We start from the raw sequence: 27,553 nt of genomic DNA on the forward strand, positions 1-27,553 counted from the left end.
AGAGCCTCGTAGTCCATCATTAGTAAGGGGAAAGGGAATAGCCGCTCCAGGTGGGAACCCAGATGAATATCCTCCGTTGCAGACAACTCAGATGCAGGCAATGCACTTCGCAAAGCAGGAAAAAAGATTGTCTCTGGACAGCTGCATTTTGAACAAATTGTAGCCTTTTATTAAAAGAAGGACAGCACAAGTCACAGCAAAATAAAACAAAAAACCTGACCTCTGACGCGTTTCGCACTGAAACTAGGGCTTAGTCAGTGTGAAACGCATTAGCAGTCAGGTTTTATTTTATTTTGCTGTGACTTGTAGTGCTGTCCTTTTAATAAAAGGCTACAATTTGTTCAGAGTGCGGCTGTCCAGAGACAATCTTTGTTCCTAGTCCATCATTAGTGACTCTGTTCTGCCTGAACCCCATTTACAACCACACTCTGGCATCTATCCGTTAGTCAACTGCATATCCACTGAACCATCCAAGGGTTAATCCCAAGCTTGTGCAACTTTTTTTTAGATCATCATGTGGAATTGAATCAAATGCTTTGCTGAAATCATGATAGGCCACAGCACCACCACAATCCAAAACCTTTGTAATATGGTAAAAAATGAATAAAAAAAATTGAAAATTAGTCTGACATGATCTCCCCTCAATAAAGCCATGCTGCTTTTTGTCCAGCAAATTGTGATCAATGATTCTTCTTTTAAGGAGAGATTTCATTAACTTGACTACAGATGTTTGTAGCTTCTACCTTGCTGCCCTTCTTGTGGATAGGTACAATAATTGATTTAAATGTAAAGGGTATATCCATGCTAGGAACTAAAGTTAATAAGCAGCTGTACACTATAACCCAGACACCAGGCACAGATAATATATGTAAAAAGAGTGCAGCGCTAAACAAAGTGCATTTGGGGCGAATACAGACACATCTCAAAATATACGAATGTTCAGATAATCAACAGTATAGAAACAATAACTGTAAATAAAGTTTGAAGACACATATGCTAAATTACATCACATGTGAATAAAGAGCAATTGTGCAAACAAAAAGTTCATATAAAGCTGGATTCCATCAAAGAAAGTCTCATGAAAGAAGAGAGTGTTTGGAAATGACGATCATACACCTGAAGGCGTGACACCCATCACCATAACAAAAATGGAGGCTTACTGGAAAACCAGCGACTCCTCTTACTCAGAGAGGTCACACAGCGCTTGGTTGGATCTCTGATTCACTGAGAAAGGAGTCCACATGTTCGTCTCCTGTGTTTCACAGCAACTCAGGATGCAAGATGCAGTGTAGAAAGCCTCGATATCAGGCTTCCTACAGAGAGGAATGTCTGGACTTCTTTCTAAGTGGATCAGAGATCCAACCAAGAGCTGTGCAACCTCTCTAGTAAGAGGGGTCGCTAGCTTTTCGGTAAGCCTCCATTCTTGCTATTTTAATGGGTGTCACGCCTTCATTTCCAAAAACACTCTTCTTCCATGAGACTTTCTTTGATGGAAACCAGCTTTATATGAACTTTTTGTTTGCACAATTACACTTTAGTCACATGTGGTGTAATTTAGCATATGTGTCTTCAAACTTTATTCACAGTTATTATTGTTTATATACTGTTGAATATTTGTCTGTATTCGCCCAAATGCACTTTATTGTTTAGCGCTGCACTCTTAACTTGTGTAAAGAACAAAAACAAAACTGCGCTTTGTCCTGAAACTTGCAGCAGCTCCAAGGTGAAAAAAACACAAAAATAGACAATATGAGAGCTACGCTCTAAACCAGACCTAATAAGTGACAAATTGTGACAATAGTGAAAAATATGACAACATGTGAGTCACTAAGGGTTGTTGAGTCCCAAGAAATAGGTCAGCAACATTTAAGTCCTTCAAAGTATTGCCGATAGGCAATAGAAGAACAAACACCAAGTGTTTGCAGTCCTCCTCGTGCAAATGACAAACTCACACCAACATGCAAAGTGTATCTGCCGCCACATAAAGTGCACACTTACCAGCTATCACAAGCTGGATCGCTTGTGGCTCATACCCAGCCAGGGCCTTTGTCTCCAAGGGTGGCAAGCAGTGACTCTGACCGGAACAGCCTCTAAACACCACTTGTAGGCAAGATGGACATAGAATATCACAGAAGCTCAAAAGAATCATGGGTCCTCAATTCTTATGATCACAATACCCAAACAAAGGGAAAAGGCTCGCCATTTCAAGAAAACCAGACTCTGTCGGGTCCACCCTCCTCGCTCCAGGGCCAGGCAAGGTGAGCGGGTGCCATAAAAGAAGCAGCTCCGCCGGAGACACTGAGCACCGAACGAGACTCAACAACCCTCAGTGTTGACTCACATAGTCATATTTTTCACTATTGTCACAATTTGTCACAATATTTAACTGTCCACCAGTCATGGGAAACTTCTCCTGTCAGAAGAGATTTAATACAAAGGTCTATTAATAGAACAGCTATAACTTGAAGTTATCTTTGATCTGTGATGAATACCATCAGGGCCCATTGCTTTATTAGGCATTAACCGAGCCAGATCCACTGCTACCTTGTTCTTCAGAAATCCTAAAAATGAACGGTCATTACTCGAACCAATATGCTCCCCCAACATGCTATCATTACTAACATTTATTTATGAGAAGACTGAACAGAAGTAATTGTTTGCTACATCCAGGTCTCCCTCAGCAAAGGTGTTGTGCCTGATTTTTTTTGATGCACCTAAAACAGTTTTTGTCCTAAAATGTACCTATAAATGGGTTTAGCATTAGGTTGTAATTTTTGTCTCTTGCTCTTAAAGTTGAAAGGTTCACATGTTAATTGGGCACTCACTGGCGTTGATTTACTAGAGGCAAAGAAGTTGTTCACTTTACAAGTTAAACTTTGTACTGGAATTTTCCCAAAAGCTTGGTGAATGGGTTGAAATTTCACTTTGTAAAGAATAACCAATCATGTGCAAGGAAAAGAAAACTGCATGCTGTGCTTGAACATGATTTGATGATCGAATTCAGTAGAGCTTCACCCCATTCATTAAGGGAAAATTGCCATGCAAAGTAAAACTTTACTTGCAATGTGCAACTTCACTTGCAAAGTGAATAGCGGTGTTGTCTTTAGTAAATCAACGCCTCTGAGTCTAAGGAATCCTTTACATGTATAGGAACAAGATATAGAAAGCCTACTTTAGGTGCAGTAGTAAAGGTTCCATTCAGCCTTGCAATCTTCAGGGCCTGCATCATCTACTTCTCCTGCAGCTAATGTGATGATTTACTATATTGTACATATAAAAGGTGAAGGAGAGACTTCTGCATAATCCTAATGCTCTTGCAAAATTCTGAAGCACTGCTCATTGATCTTGGACTGTTTAGCACAATACAAGTAGTAAATTAATTTCACTTCATAAATCTGGCACGAATGGCCAACTGTTCAAATTACTGTCTGGCAATATGACTTTTCTAAATGTCACCACTGAATATCATATGGGAGCCGACATCTCATTTCCTTCAAATTGCCCTCAGGGATAGTACAAAATGGATAAAAGAAGTACTTGACGTATTTTATGTTTCAGCATTTTTTTAAGCATATTTAACCAACTTTCCATGAATTAAAAAAATGAACATTATATGCAACTTTAAATATGATCAACTGCTATAAAACCGAAAATGTTTCCATTCTTTAGGGGAAAAAAAAAATGAAGCCATGTTTTGGAAAATTAACATTACCTATTTTTCCATGCTAATGGTTTGAAAATCATTAGATGTTTTACCTTTTGGGCACAAATTGTCATGTTCATTATCCATTCTCAGAACATTGCTAAGATTTGACCCAAAAAATGCTTTGGAATGAATATAAACCCCAAAATAAAAAATTGTATATACTACAATCCTCCAGTTCATAAATATGGTGGCTGCATTCGTTTTCCTCTTTTTATTCCTTTTATTTTCATTTGGCAAGGCTGCATATAACACTTTCCGTTTCTTTGTGTCTACAATCACTTCTCGAAAGGTTTCTAATGGAGTTGTTACATAGGCTAAACTTCAAGCATGTCTGTCTCTGTTCATCTCCATTATATGGTGCTTGATGGGATTATAATAGATTATAAAAAAAGAAAAAACAGATAAATGTCCAATTTTCCAGCATATTTCTGTGACAAAAACGTAAATACACGGGACTACTGCTCCTTTTCCAGTATGCCGAGGCAGGGATGCCCCCTTTTCCCTATCCTATTCATATTGGCCCTGGAGCCCTGGGCAGTGGCTATTCAAATACACCCAGACATCAGGAACGTGTGGTGAGGTCAGTGGCTGGTGAGGCACTGGCTAGTATCAGAGAAAGATACACACAGGTTACATACGCCACAATCATTAGAACAAGAGCAATAATTCTAGCACTAGACCTCCTCTGTAACTCTAAACATATAACCTGTAAAAAAATTTAAAGTGTCGCCTATGGAGATTCTCAAGTACTGAAGTTTGGCGTGAGTCCTCGAGTGTGCGCAATTTTAAAGCGTGACAGGTTAGGTATCAATTTACTTGGCCTAACATCTTTCACATTATACAAAAAATTTGGGATAACTTGAGTTTTTTTATAGATTCATGAAAACAGTTTTTTTCTTAAAACACGCTCGAAAAATTGCTGTGCAAATAACGTGGTCCCCGCTGTGTTCTGGGGCCTGTGTTTTTCCCAAAGACAGCAGGGATGGGAGGGGGGACGGGCGTGACTCCCGCAGGAGTCTATTCCTGGAAGTAGGTGCAAATACCTGTATTATACAGATATCTTCACCCCCTCCCCCCTGAAAGGTGCCAAATGTGACACCAGAGGGGGGAGGATTCCAAAAAGTGGAGGTTCACTTTTTGTGTGGACCTCTGCTTTAAGAGGGCTGGGAGGGAGCATTTGTTTTTTAGACACATGCCCCCTTTTATGACACTGCAGTGAGAGGACAGCTTTCACTGCAGCATTTTTATTGGACAGCTTGTTCCAACGGTGCTTTACCATTGGTCCAAGGCTCCAAGCTGTCCATGAAGCTCAGTGCTTCTGACAAGAAGTCAGAGGCACTGTGAGCTCAGCCTCTCAGTCTGCTGCAAACAGAGGGGTTTATTTACTAAAGGAAAATCCACTTTGCACTACAAGTGCACTGCAAGTGCACTTGGAAGTGCAGTTGCTGTAGATCTGAGGGGAACATGTAAGGAAAATAAAAAAACAGCATTTTGCCTTGCACATGATTGGATGATAAAATCAGCAGAGCTTCCCTCATTTCAGATCTTCCCCTCAGATCTAAAGTGACTGCACTGCCAAGTAGTGCAAAGTGAGTGTGCCAGAGTGTGCCAGCTTGTATTTAATGTATGTAACTTCTGGCAGGTTGCACAAGAAGCCATGTAACTCCAGAATGGGTGGCAGGAGCCCCTCATTTTGGCCAGTGGCGGGTAGGGCTTTAGCTACCTACCCCTCAAATTTGGGGTCTCTGTGACCCCAGGTCACCGAGCTAAGACCATCAAAGCTCAATCGTTTTTTTTTATTCTGCCTCACCTGCCTCCCCTGACTGCACGTCCCTGCCAGACATCAGAATCCTTGAATTTGCAGGTGAACAGCATAAGCTTATGCTCTTTGTGGATGATATTGTATCCGCTCACTGACCAGCCACCATTATACTGTGGCAGGTCTGTACATTCAATTTAAGTGGGGATAGCAGGCACGCGCCTGCTGCTCTGCGGGGGAACCGATGCCTTTCAGGTCGCGCAGGATCGTGGGCACGGGAGCACAGCTAACCCCTTGATCGCCTCCTAGTGTTAACCCCTTCCCTGCCAGTGACATTTACACAGTAATCAGTGTATTTTTTTTTAGCACTGATCGCTGTATAAATGTCGATGGTCCCAAAAATGTCAAAAGTGCCCAAACTGTCCGCCATAATGTCGCAGTCCCGATAAAAATCGCAGATCACCGCCATTATTAGTAAAAAATTATAATAATTAAAAATGCCTGAAAAATGCCATAAATCTTTCCCATAGTTTGTAGACACTAACTTTTGCACAAACAAATCAATATACGCTTATTGCAATTTTTATTACCAAAAAAATGTAGAATACATATCGGCCTAAAACGGAGGAAAAAAATAGCCTTTTTGTTTATAGCACAAAAAATAAAAACCGCAGAGGTGATCAAATGCCACCAAAAGAAAGATCTACTTGAGGCCCCATTCACACCTGAGCGTAGCGTTTTTGAGCGTTTTGTCGCACGTATTTGCACGTTTGCATACAGCGTTGTCCGACGTTTTTGAACTTTATAATTTTTCCTATTGGCTAAAATAAAAAACGACAATTTCTTTCATCATTTGTTGCTATGTGTGTAGATTTTTTTTATCATCTTCTTCTTGCGTGAATATTCTATTTTACAGAACAGATTAAAGCGACAAAACGCCCGTAGAAACGCTTGTTGTCGCGCTAGACGCTTGAATCGAGCGTTTCCATTAGTTTCTATGGGAATACAAACATTCAAAAATGCCCAAATCAGCCCAATTCGAGTGACAAAAAAGGGTCCAGAACTTGTTTGAGCTTCAGGCGTTTTGGAGTGGAGATGTGAACCATCTCCATTGAGAATAATGGATTTTTTCCCCTCTAGCATTTTATAGCTTCAGGCTACAAAACGCTCAGGTGTGAAATGGCCCTGTGGGAAAGAAAGGACGTCAATTGTGTTTGAGTACAGCATTGCACGACCGCGCAATTGTCAGTTAAATTGACGCAGTGCCGTATCACAAAAAATGGTCCAGTCATTAAGCAGGCAAATCTTCTGGAGCTGAAGTGGTTAATGTATATCTCCTCAACCAATATGGTTCTGTCTGAATTCAGGTCTGTCACAGCTACGCATAAACAAAGCTAAATCTAAAGAATTGAACCGCTCTCTGACCGTGGATCAAATTAAGGGAGTGCGAGAAAAGTATGGTTTAATTTGGCCCTCCTCCTTGCCCTATCTTGGAATTCGGCCATCTTTGTCCAACGGTTCTTTATTACAGGCCAACTACCCTCCCCTGTGTAGAGAACTGGCCACTCTGCTTTCCTTCTGGATATCTCTTGATCTCCTGTTCAGTAGAATGTATGCTCTCTGCATGACTTACCTTCCAAAGCCCCTCTATTTTTAGAGTCTTACCTTTACCCATACCGAACCATATCCTGAGAATCGGGCAACATAAGCTACTGCGCTTTATATGGCACTGTCAGCGGCCAAGACTACCGGTGCTGGTACTATATTGCTGAAGACGGGAAGGGGGGGTGGCAGTGCCTAACCTCAAACACTATTTTCTTGCTGCACATATAGCCCTGCTCATCTTCTTTCATGCCACTTCAGAAATGCTCATTTAGGTCAACTTGGCAATCTCTGAGTGTTCCCCTTTACCTATCTACAATGACATATGGACCCCCCCCAGCAATACCCTGAATCGCCAATGAATACCCTCATTGACCCAAACCTTGCATTTGTGAGATTCAATGAAATACTATAGCAAATTGCTCTCGCCCCACTCACCTCTATCAGGCATCTTAGATAATCCCCAGTTTTTCCTAGCCAATGACAATCCCATGGCCTTCCACGGTGGCATAGGAGGGGAGTTGAATATATTTATGGGATCCTTGCCATGGATGATATTAAATCCTTTGGTTATTTGCAGAAACATTGGTCGGTACCAGCTGCTGAGGCCTTCTGATATATTCAACTTATGTATAACATTCATAGTCTTCTCAGACATCAGACAGGACCCCCTAAACAATTGAACTTGATCAAGAAGTTGCCGAAAAGTCCTTTACTCGAAAGGCCTGGTTTCAGATCTCTATGCTTCTCTCCTCCTGGTGCAACATTAGACCAAGCTGACAGAACATTTGGCTTGCCTCTTTCAAATGTTCCCAAAGCATTTTGGCCCAAGGGAATGCCTACAAATTAATCTCCCAATGGTACCACCTATATTGATTGACACCCAATACATCTCTGATGTTTTTTTGTGGCTGCAGGGAACAAAGTACCCTGTTTTAAATTTGTTTGACTTGCCCGAAAGTGACCCATTTTTGGATGCACGTGTATTCTATGATTAGAGTGGTCTTGAATGTTACTTTGGCCCGTTACCTGTGGAAGGCTCTACTGCATAAACCTATCCTGAATCTTACAAAGAACCAAAAGAGAGACTTGTGGGACTTGTGTTCTTGGCAGCCCGTCAGATGTTGGATACATTCTGCTGACGTAACACAATGTCTCATGTGGACTATGGTGCATAAGAAGCTTACCTCTATATTAACCAACACTCATGCCAAATTGTTGAAGGTCTGGAACCTGTGAATAAAGTATAATTCTTCTCCCCCCTTCTCGGGCAAGATTTGGCTCCCTCCTCATCCATTTCTACTCTTTTCTCCTTTTTCTTCTACCTTTCGGCCTTATCGCCTTTTCTTCACCTCATCTCCAATCTATAGTCCTCTGGGCATCCCCCTTCTTTCTCTCTGGAGGTAGTTACAATTGCAGACGAGGAGCAGGCCTGGTGAGCAGTGTTTGCTACCTTCCTATCCACAATAGCTGTGGACCTGTTGTGCCGTTATATTTTAGCAACTTGTCTCTATACGGACCCTCAAATGCAATGTTTGGGTACCTTTTGTGCACCCTTCCTGTCAATCCCAAGAAATTGTTTGTAAAAAAAAAAAAAAATTCGTCCACCTGTACGCAGCTTAAGATTTTTTTTTGGAGCAGATCACACTGAACTTGAAATTCAGGGATATTTTCAAGGGGTACAGCACGGTCGGCCCTTTTTTCTTTCAGCTATGAGGACCACCGCCTCTGCTTATGGTGTGTTGTGGGGCTGTTTGGGTTGGATGATGGATTTGATTGGTGGGAGTGTGTGGCTTGGGGGTTGCTCCACGTGGCTGGACTGATTGGTGCTTTTGCCTGACTGTCCGAGGGTCTGTCCCCTTCCCTTTCTATACTTCCTTCTCTCCCTCTCTTTGTTCTTGCCTCCTTCCCCTCTTCCTGTCATGTTTGTCTGACTGGCTGATTTTGGTGGGCCTTTTGATGCGAGTGGTTTCAGGGTGTGGGTGTTGATGTGGACGGGCATTGGCGGGCAAGCTGTGTGTGGTGTGGGTGTCTTTCCGAGCCAGGATGTGTCCATAGACGTACACAATGTGGCTCGACCCTGCTTTACAGCACTCACAGGATATGACTGACAGCAGCGGGAACCAATGGCTCCCGCTGCCATCAGTGTAGTCAGTGAGGTGAACAGAGCAGCATTGTAACAATGCACAGCACGGCATTGCAGCGAGCAAGCACAACGCACACCGGCTGGTGTGAATATGCAAAAAAAGAGTGCAATTTCAGTGACAGCTCTGAGTTTGCTGGGGCTGCTGACAATGCATCCAAGATGGTGGAGCCCATAAGCAGTCTTGGGCCTTTTGGATCTACACAAGGTAGGCATTCACAGGTAAAAAACATGCCTAAACCATCTTAAATTCACAAGTAATCTTATTGGAAGACTTTTGTTGAAAGGTCAACAGTCTCTCTAATACACCAGTGGAAGTCTCAACATTATGCACCTCTAGCTAATGCTAGTCATACAAAACTAGATTGCTCTGGTTCCGTCTGCTGGCTCGAAAATCCACTGATTACCTTATCAATGCTAAACACCAAACATACAGGAATCCCCTCTGCCAGCTATGGTATTTAGCAACCGCAGGTGACTAAATATCCAAACTTTTTACTAGATGATTTTATACTTGGCTCAGTCGTTTATTTAAATTCACGTTTGTCAAGGTGAATGGTGCTGATGATCCACCCACAATTCAGCAGGAATTGGCCAAAAATCAAACAAACAGTCTATGGCCAGCTTCAGAGCCCATGTACACATAGACTAGGTTGACCGCCAGTAGCGGGAAACGCAAAATGCGGCAAAATCCCCTCATCGCAGCAGCTTCTAAACTCTTGTAAAAAGCCTATGTGTACATGGACAAAAACAATTCCAAAAGCTCCTAAACTCAAGTTTAGAAGCTGTAGTGTACATGAGCCCTAAGGCTCCAAAGCACACTGGGCTTTAATTACATTGAGCTGCTTCTACAAGTAAAACACCAACTCCTGTAGAAACAACGTTTTTTAGGTCGGTGTCCATGGAGTGTTAGCAGTTCTTATGCCCACAGGTCATGCTGCATCAGTACATTTTGCACAGGTGTTCTGAGGCATTTTAGCTACCAGATATCATGCAGTGCCAAATTTGTGGTTGTGAACCTGCATTCTAATAAATATTTGTTAAATTGTAGCTAGCTGTGCCACATGAATTATTCTTCCAGGTTTATTTTGCAACATACTGCAGATTAATGCTGGCAATTATAAGTTTGTGTACCCCATCTGACCATTTAAATTTTTGTAATATCAAAATTAAAGCATTGTATCTAGAATCAAAATGCATCGCAATCTAATGAACAAGTACGATTTATAATTTAAATACCATCACAACCCCAGAAGATTGATCTCATACAAAATTCCCATTAGGTGCCACACTGACACAAATGCAAATTATTTTGTTTTTACAGACACTTAAATTTACACTTCATTTCCTCATTCACATACTTAATTTTCTGTGTTAATAGATTAATGGAAATGTTTTATTTCATTAATAATGTATTCATGCGCAAGCAAAACTGTCCTTTTAAAAACAAGAAGGAGGATGTATACAAACAATTAAAGAAAACCTGTCATGAAAGAAAAATCGCCCGACATATACTGTACTGTATGTTTTTTCTTTGGTATGACTAAGGCCCCTTTCACATTGAGGCGTTTTTCATGCGGTACAGCGCTAAAAATAGCGCTGCTATACCGCATGAAAAATCATGCCCTGTAGTGTTCAATGTGAAAGCCCGAAGGCTTTCACATTGAAGCGGTGCGCTAGCAGGAGTGCACCAAAGTCCTGCTAGCCGCATCTTTACCGCGGTATAGGAGCGGTGTGTTCACCGCTCCTATACCGCACCTTTCCATTGAAATCAATGGGAAAGCGCGGTTATACCGCAGTAATACCGCCCGCAACGCGGGCGGTATTAACCCTTTTTCGGCCGCTAGCAGGGGTTAAAACCTCGCTGCTAGCGCCCGAATATCGCGGTAAATACGACGGTATAGCCGCGCTACAAATAGCGCGACTATAACGTCACCGCGGCTGCACGCCTCAATGTGAAAGCAGCCTAAAGCTGGCCATACACTAATATTTCCTGTGGGCCAAATGTGATTAATCACTTTGTATCAACTGGTATAGAACAGGGATGTGTTGAATGCAAAAAAAAAAAAAAGGTTGCCCCTAGACAGTAACTACACAAGCCAATTTTGCAAATGTATTGCATTTATAAATTTAACATTTCAGAAATACATTTGAAATAAAATCTCCACTTACCAATCATGTGGTTTGCAACGTGGACCTGAATATCCCATTCATTATAGAATACCATCTGGCACTTGATGCACTGGTAAGTCTTCTTCTGTCAAAAACATATATATATTTTAAAAATGGGTTAAGAGTCATTTAAAGAGAAAATGTTAATATTAAAAACAAGCATAAACACACACAAGTTTGGCCATAGTAATAAAAGGAAAAATTTAAATTTTGGTGAAAATGGTATATCTCCAGAATACAAATCCAATTAATTATCTGCCAAGTCACCTTAAATAGAAACCATAATCTTAAAGTTTTTAAATATTCGATCATTGGGTTTAGTTTATAAAAAATGCATTTCTATGTATTGTATTATATAAGAACAAGGTGGCAGCCATACTTGTTCATTAGATTTCAATGCTTGGTTTTCTGATTATTAGTGCTACTAATGTGGTTCCTAGTGGATCCCTTTATCTTACTGCTAGTTTATCAGACAGGGTTTCCTAGATGAAACAATTGAAGTCTGTAATGATGTAAATCCCAAGGTAACATGGTAGTCAGAGAGAATATGATATAGGCTGCCTAGGCTTTAGGACACATGAGGAACTCAGGATTAACTGTTCTTTATTCATGGCATGTCAAGTTATTTTTTATTAATGTTAGCATGTGCCTTAATTCATACGAAGTGCAATATTGAGGAAAAGTGCACTTGTAAACACAATTAAAACTGTGCTGATATATAGGTACTAAGAAAGTATATCTTTAGTCAGAGTATTTTAGTGCTTTCCTTCTTTATCCAACAAGTGTTTTTTGATATACTATCTAAAAATTAACACTGCAATACCCAAAAACATCTCTTTATTGAATATATTTTCCTTTTCAGAAGGAATAACAGGCAACAAATGAAAGGATTAGTTGAGCTTTAAAAAATACTATATGCAGTTCCTGGACACTATTCCATAATCTTAAACAAATTCAACTTTAACCACTTTCCGCCAGAATTAAGTCTTTAGGTTGAAGTGGCCTTTTCCGGAAAATACGTGCAGCTACAGGCATCATCCAGATATCTTTGTTTTCAGACAGCGATTCCCTATCCTGTAAAAGTCAACCCCGTGGCTCACAAGTAAGCCACTGGATGGCGTTTACAGGTGGCGGGGCAAAGGGAGGGAGCCTCTCTGGGTCTCCCATGCGGTTGGGGACCCAAAGAACAGATCCAGCGGCGGCCCTGGATTACTATAGAGCTGGCTGGGGACCAGATGGCCCCCAGCCGTCTCTATGATGCTGGGCATCACTTCCGGCGCTGGAAGATGTAAACACTGGCAGTGTTTTACCCTGGAAAGCACAGATCAATGTATTTTGTTTTTGTTTTCTCTCATGCTTTCCAGGGTAGAGGAGATATCTGGATTCTTATTGACCTCAGATGTCTCCATAAAGAGGACTTGTCACACCTTATACGTATTACAATGGATGTTTACATTTCTTGTAATAGGAATGAAAGTGATAAAAAAAAATTTGAGAGACAGTGTAAAAATAAAAACAAATAAAGCGCCCCTGTCCCCTCGTGCTCAAACGCAGAAGCAAATGCGCCAGCATATGTAAACGATTTTCGGACCACACATGTGAGGTATTGCCACGAACGTTTGAGTGAGAGCAATAATTCTAGCACTAGACCTCCTCCAACTCTAAACCTATGAAAAAATTGCTGTGCAAATATCGCGTGACATAACAAATTGCAACGACGGCCATTTTATTCTCTAGGGTCTTTGCTAATAATGAGGATGATTTTAACAGGTAGGAGAGAAATACCAGAATTAGCCCGGATGAAAAGTGGTTAAAAATATCTATTTATGCTCCTCCCATACCTGTAGGCCTCCCCCAAACACCTCTGATAATTTTTGCAGCTCTGTCCTGTCTTCTTCTCTAGGAAGGAGCAGTTGTTAGGATAAGTGCCCCCTAGCAGTACAGGAAGGACTGCTAGCCTCCTTCTGGACCCCACAATGCACGTCACCACACTTGAACTCAGCAGCCGCATCACATTAAACGTTCATGCCACTATGACAACTGCATACAGCACTTTACATAAATATTGTACATTCACATCAGTCCCTCCTGCCCTCAAGGAACTTACATTCTAAAGTCCCCAACAAACATTTATACATATACATACCAGAGCCAAGTTAGACAGAATTCAACTAACCTACCAGCATGTCTTTTGGAGTGAGAGAGGAAACTCACACAGGCAAAAGGAGAGCATGCAAATTCAAGGCAGATAGTCCCGTGGTTGGGATTCTAACAGATGACCCTAGTGCTGCTAGGCGGAAACGCTTGTCACTTAGCCACTGTGCTACATTTGTGTACAGACTGCCCAAGGCAATGCCCACTTCGATGTTTATTCTTCATAAATAAAAGAACTGAAATGTAATTAAAGGACCATAGGAAAAAAGGACTAGATGATGCTGGACACTCACAGCCAAGAAATAAGGCTGTCTCTATTCGACTTGCTGAAAATTCAAATTCAAACTTTAAGCAGCTCACAGTGTGCAGTGAAATCAAATTAAGCAATATCTATAGAGGAGAGGAGCCCATACAACCGTGCAAGCTGGAAGGAAAGGTTGGAGTTCAGCTTTAAACTTTTGGCTGTACAATGTTGCATATCAAATTATAGTAGTATTTGTTTCTCAATATGGAAATACTACAAACGATTTTAAAAACAGCTGGAAATCAAGATCATCATCCACAAACTCATAGTAAGGTTTAGAATGTAAATGTAGGTTTTATATATAAACTTTTCCAACCTACAATAGAGAGCAGATTATGTTTTCTGGGGGAGTAAGAAAGCCAATTTTACATCAACTGGTTATCTTGTTTAACTGCCTAATAAAATATAGTAGAACTCTTTGTAACTAATCGAAAATACATTTCTGATGAAGTAATGCAATCTCAGTCCCCTTAGATTTGTGGAGTAATGTTTAAGTGGTTCCATTGGAAAATAGTTGATTTATTGGAACCAAATCTACATTTTACTCCACTAATTTGCCTAGATTGTGAACATATTTTACAGATAATAATTTAATTTCAGTACTTATACAGCACAAACAAAAGAGATTATATATATATATATATATATATATATATATATATATATATATATATATATATATATATATATGTGTATATATACACACACACACACACATACACACACACAAATATATATACACATATACATATATATATACACACACACATACAAATATATATACACACATACACATACATACATACAGACACCCACACACAAATATATATATATACACACATACACATATATATATACACACACACATACAAATATATATACACATACATACATACACACACACACACACACACACATATACACACACCCACACACACATATACACACACACACATATACACACCCACACACACATATACACACACCCACGCACCCACACACACATATACACACACCCACGCACACAGACACGGTATAGATCTACCTACCTTAGACCAAACCTTTGCTTATAATGTACGGTATTTACTGCAGTTTACAAAGGCCTGGTTAAAGAAATGCTTAAAGTTCAACACTGCAGAAGTGTTTTATTTATTTATTTTGGTAAAGGGGAGGGGGAACAGGTACATTTTACCACATTTTTTTGTGTCACTAATCTCATTGGGATAATTAGGGAAAGAAGCCGTTGTTACCAGGTTGCAAGGCACAGATCGCTATAAAATTATTGTCAGAGATTTCGACCCTATCCCACTTTACCCAAAATCTACATTTTACTTTAAGTGTTAAAAACTAGAACACAGAAATAAAAAAAAAAAATTTGCTTTGGGGCAACTAAAGACAGGACTACCTCAACATACCCAAACATAACCAAATACTATCTGATCCCTCAGTTGGCACACATCACATATCAGACCAACAGTTGTGCTCATAAGTTTACATACCCTGGAAGAATTTATGATTTCTTGGCCATTTTTTAGAGAATACGAATAACACAAAAACGTTTCTTTCACTCATGGTTAGTGTTTGGCTGAAGCCATTTATTAATCAATCAACTGTGTTTACTCTTGTATACCCTGGTGATTTTGGCCTGATGACATACACACAAGTTGACACAAAGGGGTTGGAATGGCTATTAAAAAGGTAACCATCCTCACCTGTGATCTGTTTGCTTGTAATTAGTGTGTGTGTGTGTGTGTGTGTGTGTATATAAAAAGGTCAATGAGTTTCTAGACTCCAGACAGACCCTTTCATTTTTCATCCATTGCTGCACTGAGGTTTCTGGATTCTGAGTCATGGGGAAAGCCAAATAATTGTCAAAGGATCTGCAGGAAAAGGTAATTGAACTGTATAAAAAAGGAAAGGGATGTAAAAACATATCCAAGGCATTGAGAATGCCAATCAGCAGTGTTAAAACGAATCAAGAAGTGGAAAGTGAGGGGTTCTGTTGAAACCAAACCACAGTCAGGCAGACCAACTAATATTTCAGTCAACTGCCAGGAAAATTGTTCGAGATGCAAGGAAAAACCCACAACTAACTTCAAATGAAATACAGGACTCTCTGAAAACACGTGGTGTGACTGTTTCAAGATACACAATAAGGAGGCACTTGAAGAAAGATGGGCTGCATTGTCGAGTCGCCAAAAGAAAGCCATTACTATGCAAATTTCACAAAGTATCCCGCTTAAATTATGCCAAACAGCACAGAGACAAACCTCAACCCTTCTGCCACAAAGTAATTTGGAGTGATGAGACCAAAATGTAGCTTTTTGACTACAACCATAAACACTACATTTGGAGAGGAGTCAACAAGGCCTATAATGAAAGGTACACCATTCCTACTGTAAAACATGGCGGTGGATCACTGATGATTTGGGGATGTGTGAGCTACAAAGGCACAGGAAATTTGGTCAAAATTTCTAGCAAGATGAATGCAGTAAGTTATCAAAAAATACTGCAGGAACATTTGCATTCATCAGCCAGGAAGCTGCGCATGGGACGTACTTGGACATTTCAACATGACAAGGATCCAAAACACAAGGCCGAGTCGACCGGTCATTGGCAACAGCAGAATAAAAGTGAAGGTTCTGGAGTGGCCATCTCAGTCTACTGACCTTAATATCATTGATCTCAAATGTGCAGTTCATGCAAGACAGGCCAAGAATTGACAGGAACTGGAGGCTTTTTGCCAAGAGGAATGGGCAGCTTTACCATCTGATAAAGAACCTCATCCACAAATACAACAGACGACTTCAAGCTATCGTTGATGTTAAAGGGAACAATACATAGTATTAAGAACTGGGACATGTAAACTTTTGATCAGGGTCATTTGGGTAGTTTATGTTGTCATTATGATTTAAAAAGAGTAAACACAGTTGATTGATAAGAAATGACTTCAGCCAAACACTAACCAAGAGTAAGAGAAAAGTTTTTGTGTGATCATTCATATTCGCCATTTTTTTAGAGAAGAAATCTAATTCTGCCAGGGCTTATAAGCACAACTGTATATGGAGATATCTCTCTGGGTAGGGCTCAAATCTAGATATTGATAACCTGCTTTGGTTTTTATTTCCAGCTAGACCCAAACTGCCCAATCCAGTTATCACACACACTCATTACAATGTTGAATAACATGACATTTTTGGGTAAGGTAACCTCAACTAAATTATCCTCCTCTTTATAACGTCTTCAGATACTGAAATCTTCTAGGATCTTTAATCAGTTATTATAGTGAGATCATAATTGTGTCCATAAGCTATACCGCAGTTCACATGTCATACTGTTCCTCTCTTTACAACAAAGAATACTTCAGATAAGCAGTGACTCTAAATGTCTGAATGACACACACTCCCAAGGTTTGATCTCTTTGCTTTATAGTAACACTACTTACTACACACTCCCTTATCCCACCCACTTACAGAATAAAGTGGCAGAAAACCTAGCAGCTATTGAACCGGAAGACTGGAACCAAGTTTAGCAAACCACCATTTCTTACTGTAGCAATGTGTATGACCTTGAGACAAACAACAACCAATTTCTTTGGTACCTTGTTCCAACCCACATACATGTTATATATATATCAGCACATTTAGTGGCCATGTCCCTTTGTGCAAACACTGATTCAGTATCTCTCAAATAATATCAACAATTCCACAACATTCATTATTGGGGGATCTATGTGAAGTCTCCATGAAGTCATCACTAACCCTCCATTGTCAACCCTATTTAGAGTAGAACCACAACCCCCACAAATCACCTCTTCTCCCCCTTTCCCTCTCTCCTACTTTCTTTCTCCTATTTACACCTGCTAATATATTGCATGCTCTCTATATTGCAAGCCAACATTAGGTGTAAAGTCCGATTGTTTTACAAACTCACACAGACATGCCTCCTCTTTAGGTGTTACCTCAAGAATTCCACATGGAGGACATGACTTGTATGTTTTGTTCAACTATGTAAAAAAAAAAAAAAAAAAAAGACCCCAATTGGGAGAGCTTCCATCACTTACTGCACTGACATTAAGGGAAAATGTACTCAAGGATCAAGCCCTTTCCTGAACCATACACAACTAACAATGTGGCGCTTTTCTGAATTACTATGACACTGTATTGAAACCTTGACTGTTATGTTATAATTTTTATTTATTTACTTCTAATTAAGGATTACTGTTAAAGCCTATCATTTGCCGTGATGGGTCGAAGTTTGTGATACTATGCCACTTTGGGTAAGCCGCATACCTTAAAGTTTTTTTTTTAAATGTGGTGCTGCATTCGTGTTTTTTTTCGCTCTGTTCTTATCTGGTCATCTGGCCAGTAGTACACTTCCTGTATTAGAATATCTCCATTCTGCATCAAGTAGCGCAGATGCACCCTTGGACAACAGCACTGTCGGTCTGGGTGGAGGTTAGTGTTAGATGGACGAGCAGATTTAAATACACTAACAAACTGAAGCCAAGCTCCATCTAACATTTTATAGGCAGTTACAGTAAACAGTGTTGTTCCTTTAAATAAGGTGACTTTTTAAATTTTAATTAATGTTAGCAATTAACCTTGTTTATTCATCTTTTAAGATCCTGGTGGTGATGTGGACCCACAGCATGCCCAAAGAATAGTGTTTGAGGGCCTTATCACTTGCCCTTTCCATTTAGTCTACCTTATCTGTAGCCAAGTATCTATGCAGCCAAACAAATTCTTGACCCATTTATTCATGGCCACATCAAGTTGATGGCAGCTGTAGTATACTGATTAGAAATGCACCTCTCTGTCAAGCTTTTTCATCAAGAATCCAGCAACAAGAAGACAGCTGCTTAGCTTGCACCTTTAAAACAGCTAGTCAGCTTTCCTGCATTTTTATCATCATACGTTCCTTTATGTTTTCTCTACATCCATTCTCATGTATTTTTTTAAATGGGGACAATGATTTTAAATGTAAGACTTACTGAAAATATGCTTTTACAACCAGTGCTGTATTTATAAGGGGGCAAAAATTTCCCCAGGCCCCCCACTAGACAGTGCCCCATACTTTCTTTTAGAAAAATATGTAATGCTCATTAAATTAGTTTAATTATTTTAAAAAAATAACAAAGTGTTAGTGGATGTCAAGATATGGCACAGTTAAGCTTACTTCAGATGCGAAGAAGAAAGGGATTAGGGATTCTGGTAGAGGTTTTACATTTCAACTTCTCAAATTATTTGACTATGCCCGTTTTAACATTACTGTGTCATGGAATTTATTGCCTTGTTTGAAAAATGTTGGAAAGTGCCAGGCAACAGCCCAGACCCAATGTGTGGGAGTGAAGTTAATGACCAGCATTGATTTATTAGCATTGGAGATAGAAGCTCACTCCCCCGCTTGACCCCGAATGGTTCATGGGGCGAATCCAACACTCTACAATCTTGAATGGGGTAAAAGGTTGTTAGCAAGATTAACGTGAAATCACGAGATTGGCTGAATTTGGGACAGGCTTGGCCCTAGATCAGAATTCAGCTAGAAGACAGAGACAAAATTAGCAGAGAGTAAAGGACCTTCTTCTTTCCTTACATGTCTTGCCCTGTAGTGCCCCCCCCCCCCCAAAGGTCTAAATCCAGGACCGTTTAGAACAAGATAATTCAAATGATTTTGTTCTGGTCATATACAACTACATCTGTCGTTGCATAATATATTTACCGGAGTCACTGAAATGTAAAAGGCCATGTTTTCTTAAATATCTTAACACAGACAGCCTACAGCAGAAACCATTTGCAGTACAATATATTTTTTCTCCTGCAGACCTATTAATACACCTCAGCGAGCTACAAAGGAGATCTATAGACACATGCGACTACAGGCTTAACTTGCCCTGCTACCAGCAATCCTGAAATCATCAATTTAGTGAACAGCTTTTCTCCTCCCCTCAATTACTTGGAATGTAGAATACTATCAACACTTGATATTGAACCATCTACAGGGAAATATCGTCTTTCCTGAATTTTCAATAAGATGTAATCCCTCTGAAAAATAGGATTTCTGAGGTGAGGGCCCAGATCAATTTTGAACAAAAATTGTATATGGTAGAAATGTACAGTGAATCTTCAAGGGCTTAATTAAAACTACCAATACTTTGCTACGCGGCTCAGGAAGAACACCAAAGTGCGTGGGTTATGGTGAGCTAAGGCTTGACATCGGGAGCGAAACCACCTGAGGCCCAACCAGACTGACCTGCAGTGACAGAGAACTTAAAAGAAAAACAGCTATGAAAACACGGTTGATATTATTTTCATATTCCACCGATATACCATAGGAAAAAAATGAACATCAATGAAATTCCCATATTTCACAGAGGATGTGACCTTTACTATGCTGTGGTAAAATTAAACTAGGAAAGTGATGACTATGTGTCCCTTTAAATGTCAAACGTGGATGTTGCTTCCTTTTTTTATTGCGATAGAATCTGCAGCGCTCTCCACAAGATTAAGTTGTCAAAGAAAATGATCTGTGTATCTGTGTGAATTTCATCTTGTTGCAATGTCTATTGCAATATGCTATATGTAATATTTATAACTGTAGTACATGTAAGTGGTGATTTTACGCTCTCCTCTAAGCAAGCATAGTGATGCAGAGACTCCCCAGGCACAATGCTGCTTCCAATTTACTCCCGTTCAGACTCTTCATTTTATGTGGTACTGAAAATTACAAAATAATAAATTAAGCCCTTTATCTTCTTCAGGTCATGCCTCATCAAAGCAAAGTCCAGTGAAGCAAAGGCACACAACAACCATCAGCTCCCTACTGACCGTGTGTGCTGAATTGTGGGGTCTGTAACCCTTTCACGGTAAGAAAGAGATTTGTCCGTTACGAGATTGTTTACTGGACTGAAATAATAAGAGCTGGGTAAATACAAGTCATTGTTTAAAGATGCACTTTTCAACTCCACCCTAGCTTTTAATTAATTATGTGACAGGGGTTTAGATGGTTTGCAGTGGGACCCTTATCAGTGCAAGGCACCTAGTACCAGCTATTTTCTTTTAAATGATTTGAACTTTAATCTATTAACATAAACAGGCTCTAACTTATGGCACACAGTGCAGTAGTATGCACAATTCTACAACTTCAATGACAATGGAAATTCACAATGCGCATTACTACATTGTTAATGCATTACGACAATCAATTTGAAAGATTACCCTCTTTCCCCAGATAAATCTCGGGGGTTTAATGCTGGAACTTTCTGTCTTATGGCGATAAGAGGGAGTAATATACATTTAAACCGTGTCTCAGTTTGTGGGCCATGACATAAATAGTTGTAAATATAGGAGCCATTTTCTAGTTCACTAAAATATCTCCAGTTAAAAGAAATGTAGAGGCATTGTGTTTTTATTTTAACATGTGTATGGTTAAAGATCAGTAAAAATTAAATATTATTAGGTGTTAAGATGTATTTATGGTCAAAAATGTTAAATCAAATATTTCCACATTGCATTTCAATTATTTTTAGCCTATTCCTTTTAACCATTTGCCTACTGGGCACTAACATCTCCTTCCTGCCCAGACCAATTTGTAGCTTCCAGCCCTATCACATTTTGAATGACAGTTGCCTGGTAATACAACACTGTACTCAAAAAAGAAAAACAAATTAGAATATTTTTTTTCACACATATAGTGCTTTCTTTTAGTGGCATTTAATTACTACTGTTTTTTTTTTTTTGCTAAATAAACCAAACATTTTTTTATAAAATGTTGCAAACTATTTTTTTCCTTCACCGATATGCACCAATGGGCACTGATGAGGCGGCACTGATGAAGCTACACTGATGGGCACTGATAAGTGGCACTAATGAGCTCTGATAGGTGGCACTGATAGGCAGCACTGACAGGTGACACTGATGGTGAGGCACTAATAAGTGGCACTGATTTAGCTTCACTGGCAGGCACTGAGGCAGGGACCAATGTTCCTGTAACAGAAGCTGATTAACAGCTTTCTGTTTCTCTCCTCACAGTGATCTTGAGGAGAAAAAAAAGCCAATAGCCAGCTTGTCTACTTCCTTGATCAACCATTATTGTCTGACAGCTGATCACGTGGCAAAGAGCCTGCCTGTGATTGGCCCTTAACCCTGTTCTGTAATCAGCCGGTCGGAAGTCTCAACAGTCGAAGAGCGCGGCATTCGGCTATAGCACGGGTGAAAAGTGGTTAAACGATCTTGAAGTTTGCAAATGTATTTATGATGATCCCCAAATATTTAATTCCATTCGTTCTATAACACATATTCACTCTGTCCTGTGAGTAGGCACTGATGTGTCACAGAATTCAAAGAGCCTGCCTTCTGAACTGCTGAGGTGATGAGGAGGAGGAGGAGGAGGAGGAGGAGTTTCAGAAGGCAGAGGAAGTACAGGAATCACTGCTTGCAGGTAGTAAGGTACCATGGGATATGTCGTCCTTAGAAGCTGAAAGTAAACAGCAGAGAAGAAGATGCAAAGCATGCAGGGAATCCAGGATATTATGGAAAGATGGCCAGAAGATGGCAGCAAGCACAACAAAGAGATTTCTCAAGTAAGCTTGTCAGATTGTCAAACATAACATGTGTTTGTATTGCTATTACAATGGTGATGTTTAAAACTTAAAGTATGCTGTGACCATAGAACTCCTTTAATATTTTAAAAAACATTGTACCTGGAGGCAGCTATACTTAATAATTGCACTGTGTGCACAATTATTAGGCAAGTGAATATTTTGACCAAAATCATATTTTGTATGCATATTGTCCAACTCCAAGCTGTATAAACCTGAATGCTTACTGGATTTAAGCATATCAGGTGATTTGTATTTGTGTTATGAGGGAGGGTGTGGCCTAAAAAGATAAACACCCTATATCAAGGTGTGCATAATTATTAGGCAGCCTTTCCTCAGGAAAAATGGGTCAAAAAGTCAAAAAAAGTATTTCAGAGGGATGCAGCACTCTTGAAATTGGGGCGTGATCACAGAACAAAATGTTTTGTTTCAAATAGTCAACAGGGTCGCAAGAAACCCGTTGATTAAAAAAAGGATGAAAATTAAACTGTAAAGCTACCAGGAACCCATTATCTTCCTGTGCCGTCATATTCCAGAACTGTAACCTACCTGGAGTGCCAGAAGTACAAGGTGTTCAGTGCTCAGAGACATGGCCAAGATGAGGAAGACTGAAACCCGACCACCTCTGCACTTAAGCTGAAACTTCAAGACTGGGTCAAGAAATACCTGAAGACAGATTTTTCAATGATTTTATGGACTGGTGAGATGAGCGTGGCTCTTGAAGAACCAGCTGGATGGGCCTGTGGCTTGATCAGTAAGGGGCACAGAGCTCTGACTCAGGTGCCAGCAAGGTGGAGGTGGAGGGCTGGTATTATTACAGATGAGGCTAGTTGGACCTTTTCAGGTTGAAAATGGACTCAAAATCAACTCCCAAACCTACTGCCAGTTTTTAGAAAACACTTTCTTCAAGCAGTGGTACAGAAAAAAGTTTGCATCTTTCAAAAAGACCATGATAATTATGCAGGATAATGCTTCTTTGCATGCATCAAAGTACTCCACTGCATGGCTAGCCAGTATAGGCCTTAAAGATAAAAGACTAATGACATGGCTCTCTTACTTGATCTAAACCCTATTGAGAACTAGTGGATAGGCATGTGCAATTTTTTAAGTTACGAATATTTTATTTGATTCGTTAACATACGAATGAACGAATGGTTTAGCGCAATTAATAACGAATAACGATATTTTCAAAATAACGAATATGAAAAACAACAAAGATACGAAAGATGAAAGAAACGAAAACATAGAAATAACGAAAATACCGAACCCAAAAAAAATAATAATTACGAAAAATAAAATGAACGAAAATGCAAACTTACTAATATTCGAAGACCGAAAAGAAAACAACCGAAATGCCGAACAAAGAATAAAAAAGGAAAATCTAAACTAACGAAAAATAAATTACGAATCTTCGGAAAACTGAAATGAAAACAACGAAAATACGAAATAATGTAAATTAGCTTTCGTTAGTACTGAAATATTTCTGGACATTGACCAATAGCCACTGAGCGCTGTCCCTTTCCTCTGAAGAGGTTTGTTCCTTCCCCCAATGAGCTTCTTTCTCATTACCTCCTGGCTCCTTGTGTCTTTCTGTGTTAGACTGCAGTGCATCTAATTTCTAGATTTGTATTTGTAATATCTGACATATTTTAGTTTTCTTCTATGTCAGACTTCATTCTAGACAGGGTGTGTGTGCTAACTAAGACAGTCAAGTCAATCACAGTAAAGTACAAATTACAAAATTACGACGAGTAGTGTGTTGAATAAACATAAAATGTATTCTAACAGAATTACGAAAGCAATAAAATCTACAAAAGTAAGTTTTTACAATCAGAGGAAATTAGACACGAAAATACGAATGATCATAAAGCAACGAAAATACGAACGCGGCATGATGGAAAATATAATGTAAATACGAATAGCAAAACAACGAAAATTAAACCAACGTAAAAACGAAGGAACGAATAAAATCATTTTAAAAATACGAACGCGGCAGAATACAAAATATAACGAAAATACGAATCTCGATTCAACGAAAAATAAACTAACAGAAAAAACGGAAACGGAAAAAAGAGTGTTACGAAAATACTAAAGAGTACGAATACGATGACTAACGTCTTACGAAATTACGACTCGTTACGAATCACGATAAACGAACAGAAACGAAACAGAAATAAACGAATTTTTTTGCTGTGCACATGTCTACTAGTGGGCCCTTCCTAAATGGGAGATTTACGGTATAGGAAAACAATACACCTCTCTAAGAATGTCTGGGAGGCTGTGGCTGCTGCTGCACAAAAAGTTGATCATCAACAAATCAAGAAACAGAAACAGACTGTTATTGAAAAGAAGGGTGGTTAGATTTGCCACCTATTTTGTTTTTTAAATGTCAGAAATGTTTATTCATAAAGAGTTGTTTGTTTATTCTCACTTTACCAGATGAAAAGAAGTGAGATGGGAAAGTTTGTTTTTCATTTAGTTGCATATTAATTCTGCACACCAAGGCTCGGTTCACACTGGTGTGATGCAGGAACTACAATGATTCCTGTGTGGGTTCCCGCATCGCATCTGAATCGCAGGCAATTCACACTGCTCTCTGCAGCAGGTGCCAATATAAAATGACACCCCCAAATCTGTTTGCAGACCGCAGTGTGAACTTTGTAATAAGATGGAATTGGATCACATGGGTCTGAACACCCATGCGATCTGATTTCAGTGTGGACCAAAAAAAAAAAAAAGGGTCCTGCACCATTTTGGTCTGAATGCGATGCAATTTCAAACTGTATGGCTGAAGTCGCACGGTACAGACATTGCATGTGATGTGCACAGGCATGCGGTGCGAATAATGTGTGTGAACCCAGCCTAATAGTTGCCCAATAATTGTGCACACAGATATTCTGAGAAAGCCCAAACCTCACTTTTACTTTCTTAAATATTCAGGTTTGAGGTTTATAAACATTTTGAATTGACCGAGAGCACTATAGTTGTTCAATAATAAAATTAATCCTCAAAATTAGAACTTGCCCAATAATTGTGCACAATGGGCCAGATTTTCGTAGATCCGCGTATCTTTGCGCGGGCGTAACGTATCCGATTTACGTTACCCCTCTGCAACTTAGACGGGCAAGTGCTGTATTCTCAAAGCACTTGCTCTGTAAGTTGCGGCGGCGTAGCATAAATCGTCCGGCGTAAGCCCGCCTAATTCAAATTTGGAACAGGGGGCATGTGTTATGTAAAATAACCATGACCCGACGTGATTGACGTTTTTCACGAACGGCGCATGCGCCGTCCGTGGAAATCTCCCAGTGTGCATTGCTCTTAATACGCCGCAAGGAGGTATTGGTTTTGACGTGAACGTAAATTACGTCCAGCCCCATTCACGGACGAGTTACGCAAACAATGTAAAATTTTCAAATTTCGTCGCGGGAACGACGGCCATACTTAACATTGGTATGCCGCACTTACGCCACCATATAGCAGGGGTAACTTTACACCGGGAAAAGCCTAACGTAAACGGCGTAACTGTACTGCGTCGGCCGGGCGTACGATCGTGAATTTGCGTATCTAGCTGATTTACATATTTCGACGTGTAAATCAGCGAACACGCCCCTAGCGGCCAGCGTAAATATGCAGTTCCATTCCGACGGCGTAAGAGACTTACGCCAGTCGGATCTAATAGAAATCTATGCGTAACTGATTCTAAGAATCAGGCGCATAGATACGACCGGCCAGACTCAGAGATACGACGGCGTATCTGGAGATACGCCGTCGTATCTCTTTTGAGAATCTGGCTCACAAAAAAAAAAAAAAATTTCTTTACAGCTCCCCCTTGCAGCGATAGTCTGGCTCACTCAAAATAATATGAGACTTGCGTGGCTAAAGTTTTATCTCAGCAGTTGTTAATAAGGGAGGCAGAAAGATTAAAAATTAGGAATTTTCCCCTATGTTGGCTAATCTGCATATTTCTATATCTAGTATATCGCAAAATAGGGAAAGCCCTTCAAAGTGTAGAAAGATTCTAACAAAAAGTGTGGTAGCTATGCACTTTGACCAAGCAGTTCACTAATAACATCAATTATATATGTAAACACACACACTATACTGTCAAAAGTATTGGGACACCTGCCTTTACACGCACATGAACTTTAATGGCATTCCAGTCTTAGTCTGTCGGTTTCAATATTGAGTTGGCAGACCCTTTGCAGCTATAACAGCTTCAATGTTTCTGGGAATGTTTCACCATTCTTCCAGAAGCGCATTTGTGAGGTCAGGCACTGATGTTAGACGAGTAGGCCTGGCTCGCAGTCTGCACTCTAATTCATCCCAAAGGTGTTCTATTGGGTTGAGGTCAGGACTCTACACAGGCCAGTCAAGTTTGTCACTTCTACCCCATCCAAACATTCGCATAGACACACTCCTATACCTTGTGGACAGCCTTCCCAGAAGAGTGGAAGCTGTTATAGCTGCAAAGGGTGGGCCAACACAATATTGAACCCCAAAGCAGGTGTCCCAATACTTTTGTCAATATAGTGTATATACAAACACACACACACAAAAATACACGTGGTGCTAGAACATTAAGTGTCCCCTGCTAAAGGCCCAAGAGCAACATGCCGCTACAAGATTGATAATGAATACCTATAGAGCAGGTTTGCTTATGTCTGCAGAAAAGCTCTATGACATTAACAGGCAGGTAGGTCTCTTCACACACAGATTGCTGGTAAACAAAGGTAACCAGTGACAAACAATCTGGCTCATGCCCCCATAAATACAATACAGCCCAACTACCAAGGCACATACACATTAAGTTATGAGAGATCATTCTTCTGGTGTACTAATGGAATGACAGGCTACTCTGTTTTACTTAACCCTTTCCCCTCTGCCATATGGATGTCATTTATGCATCCTTGGACCAGAGTAATGATGTCACTAGCATGGCTGCAGCTATGGTCGTGGTATCATTTTTTAGAGCTGCTGATGGAATTTCATGTAAGAGTTATCACTTTTACATGTGGCGGAAGAGGGCCCCCTCTTCCTCCCCACTGGGGAGCCCGGTACTGATGTGACCAGTCACATCATATGCACCAGGAAGAGTGGCAGCAACTTCCATTGTT

The 27,553-nt window shown here is 40.0% G+C and overlaps 1 protein-coding gene across 5 annotated transcripts in view; it reads right to left on the bottom strand.

The window, feature by feature from the left end:
• ZNF521 (zinc finger protein 521) overlaps positions 1 to 27,553 on the bottom strand; it is a 432,628-nt gene that overhangs the window by 217,565 nt on the left and 187,510 nt on the right. For 4 of the 5 annotated variants that reach the window (XM_040354090.1, XM_040354087.1, XM_040354085.1 and 1 more), the window contains one exon: positions 11,383 to 11,467. In XM_040354090.1, coding sequence (XP_040210024.1) covers positions 11,383 to 11,467 — 85 coding nt within the window. The remainder of the gene's footprint in view (positions 1 to 11,382; positions 11,468 to 27,553) is intronic. The other variant, XM_040354088.1, reaches the window with a different exon arrangement.

Source organism: Rana temporaria, chromosome 5, assembly GCF_905171775.1.
Source record: "Rana temporaria chromosome 5, aRanTem1.1, whole genome shotgun sequence".
Classification (NCBI taxonomy): domain Eukaryota; kingdom Metazoa; phylum Chordata; class Amphibia; order Anura; family Ranidae; genus Rana; species Rana temporaria.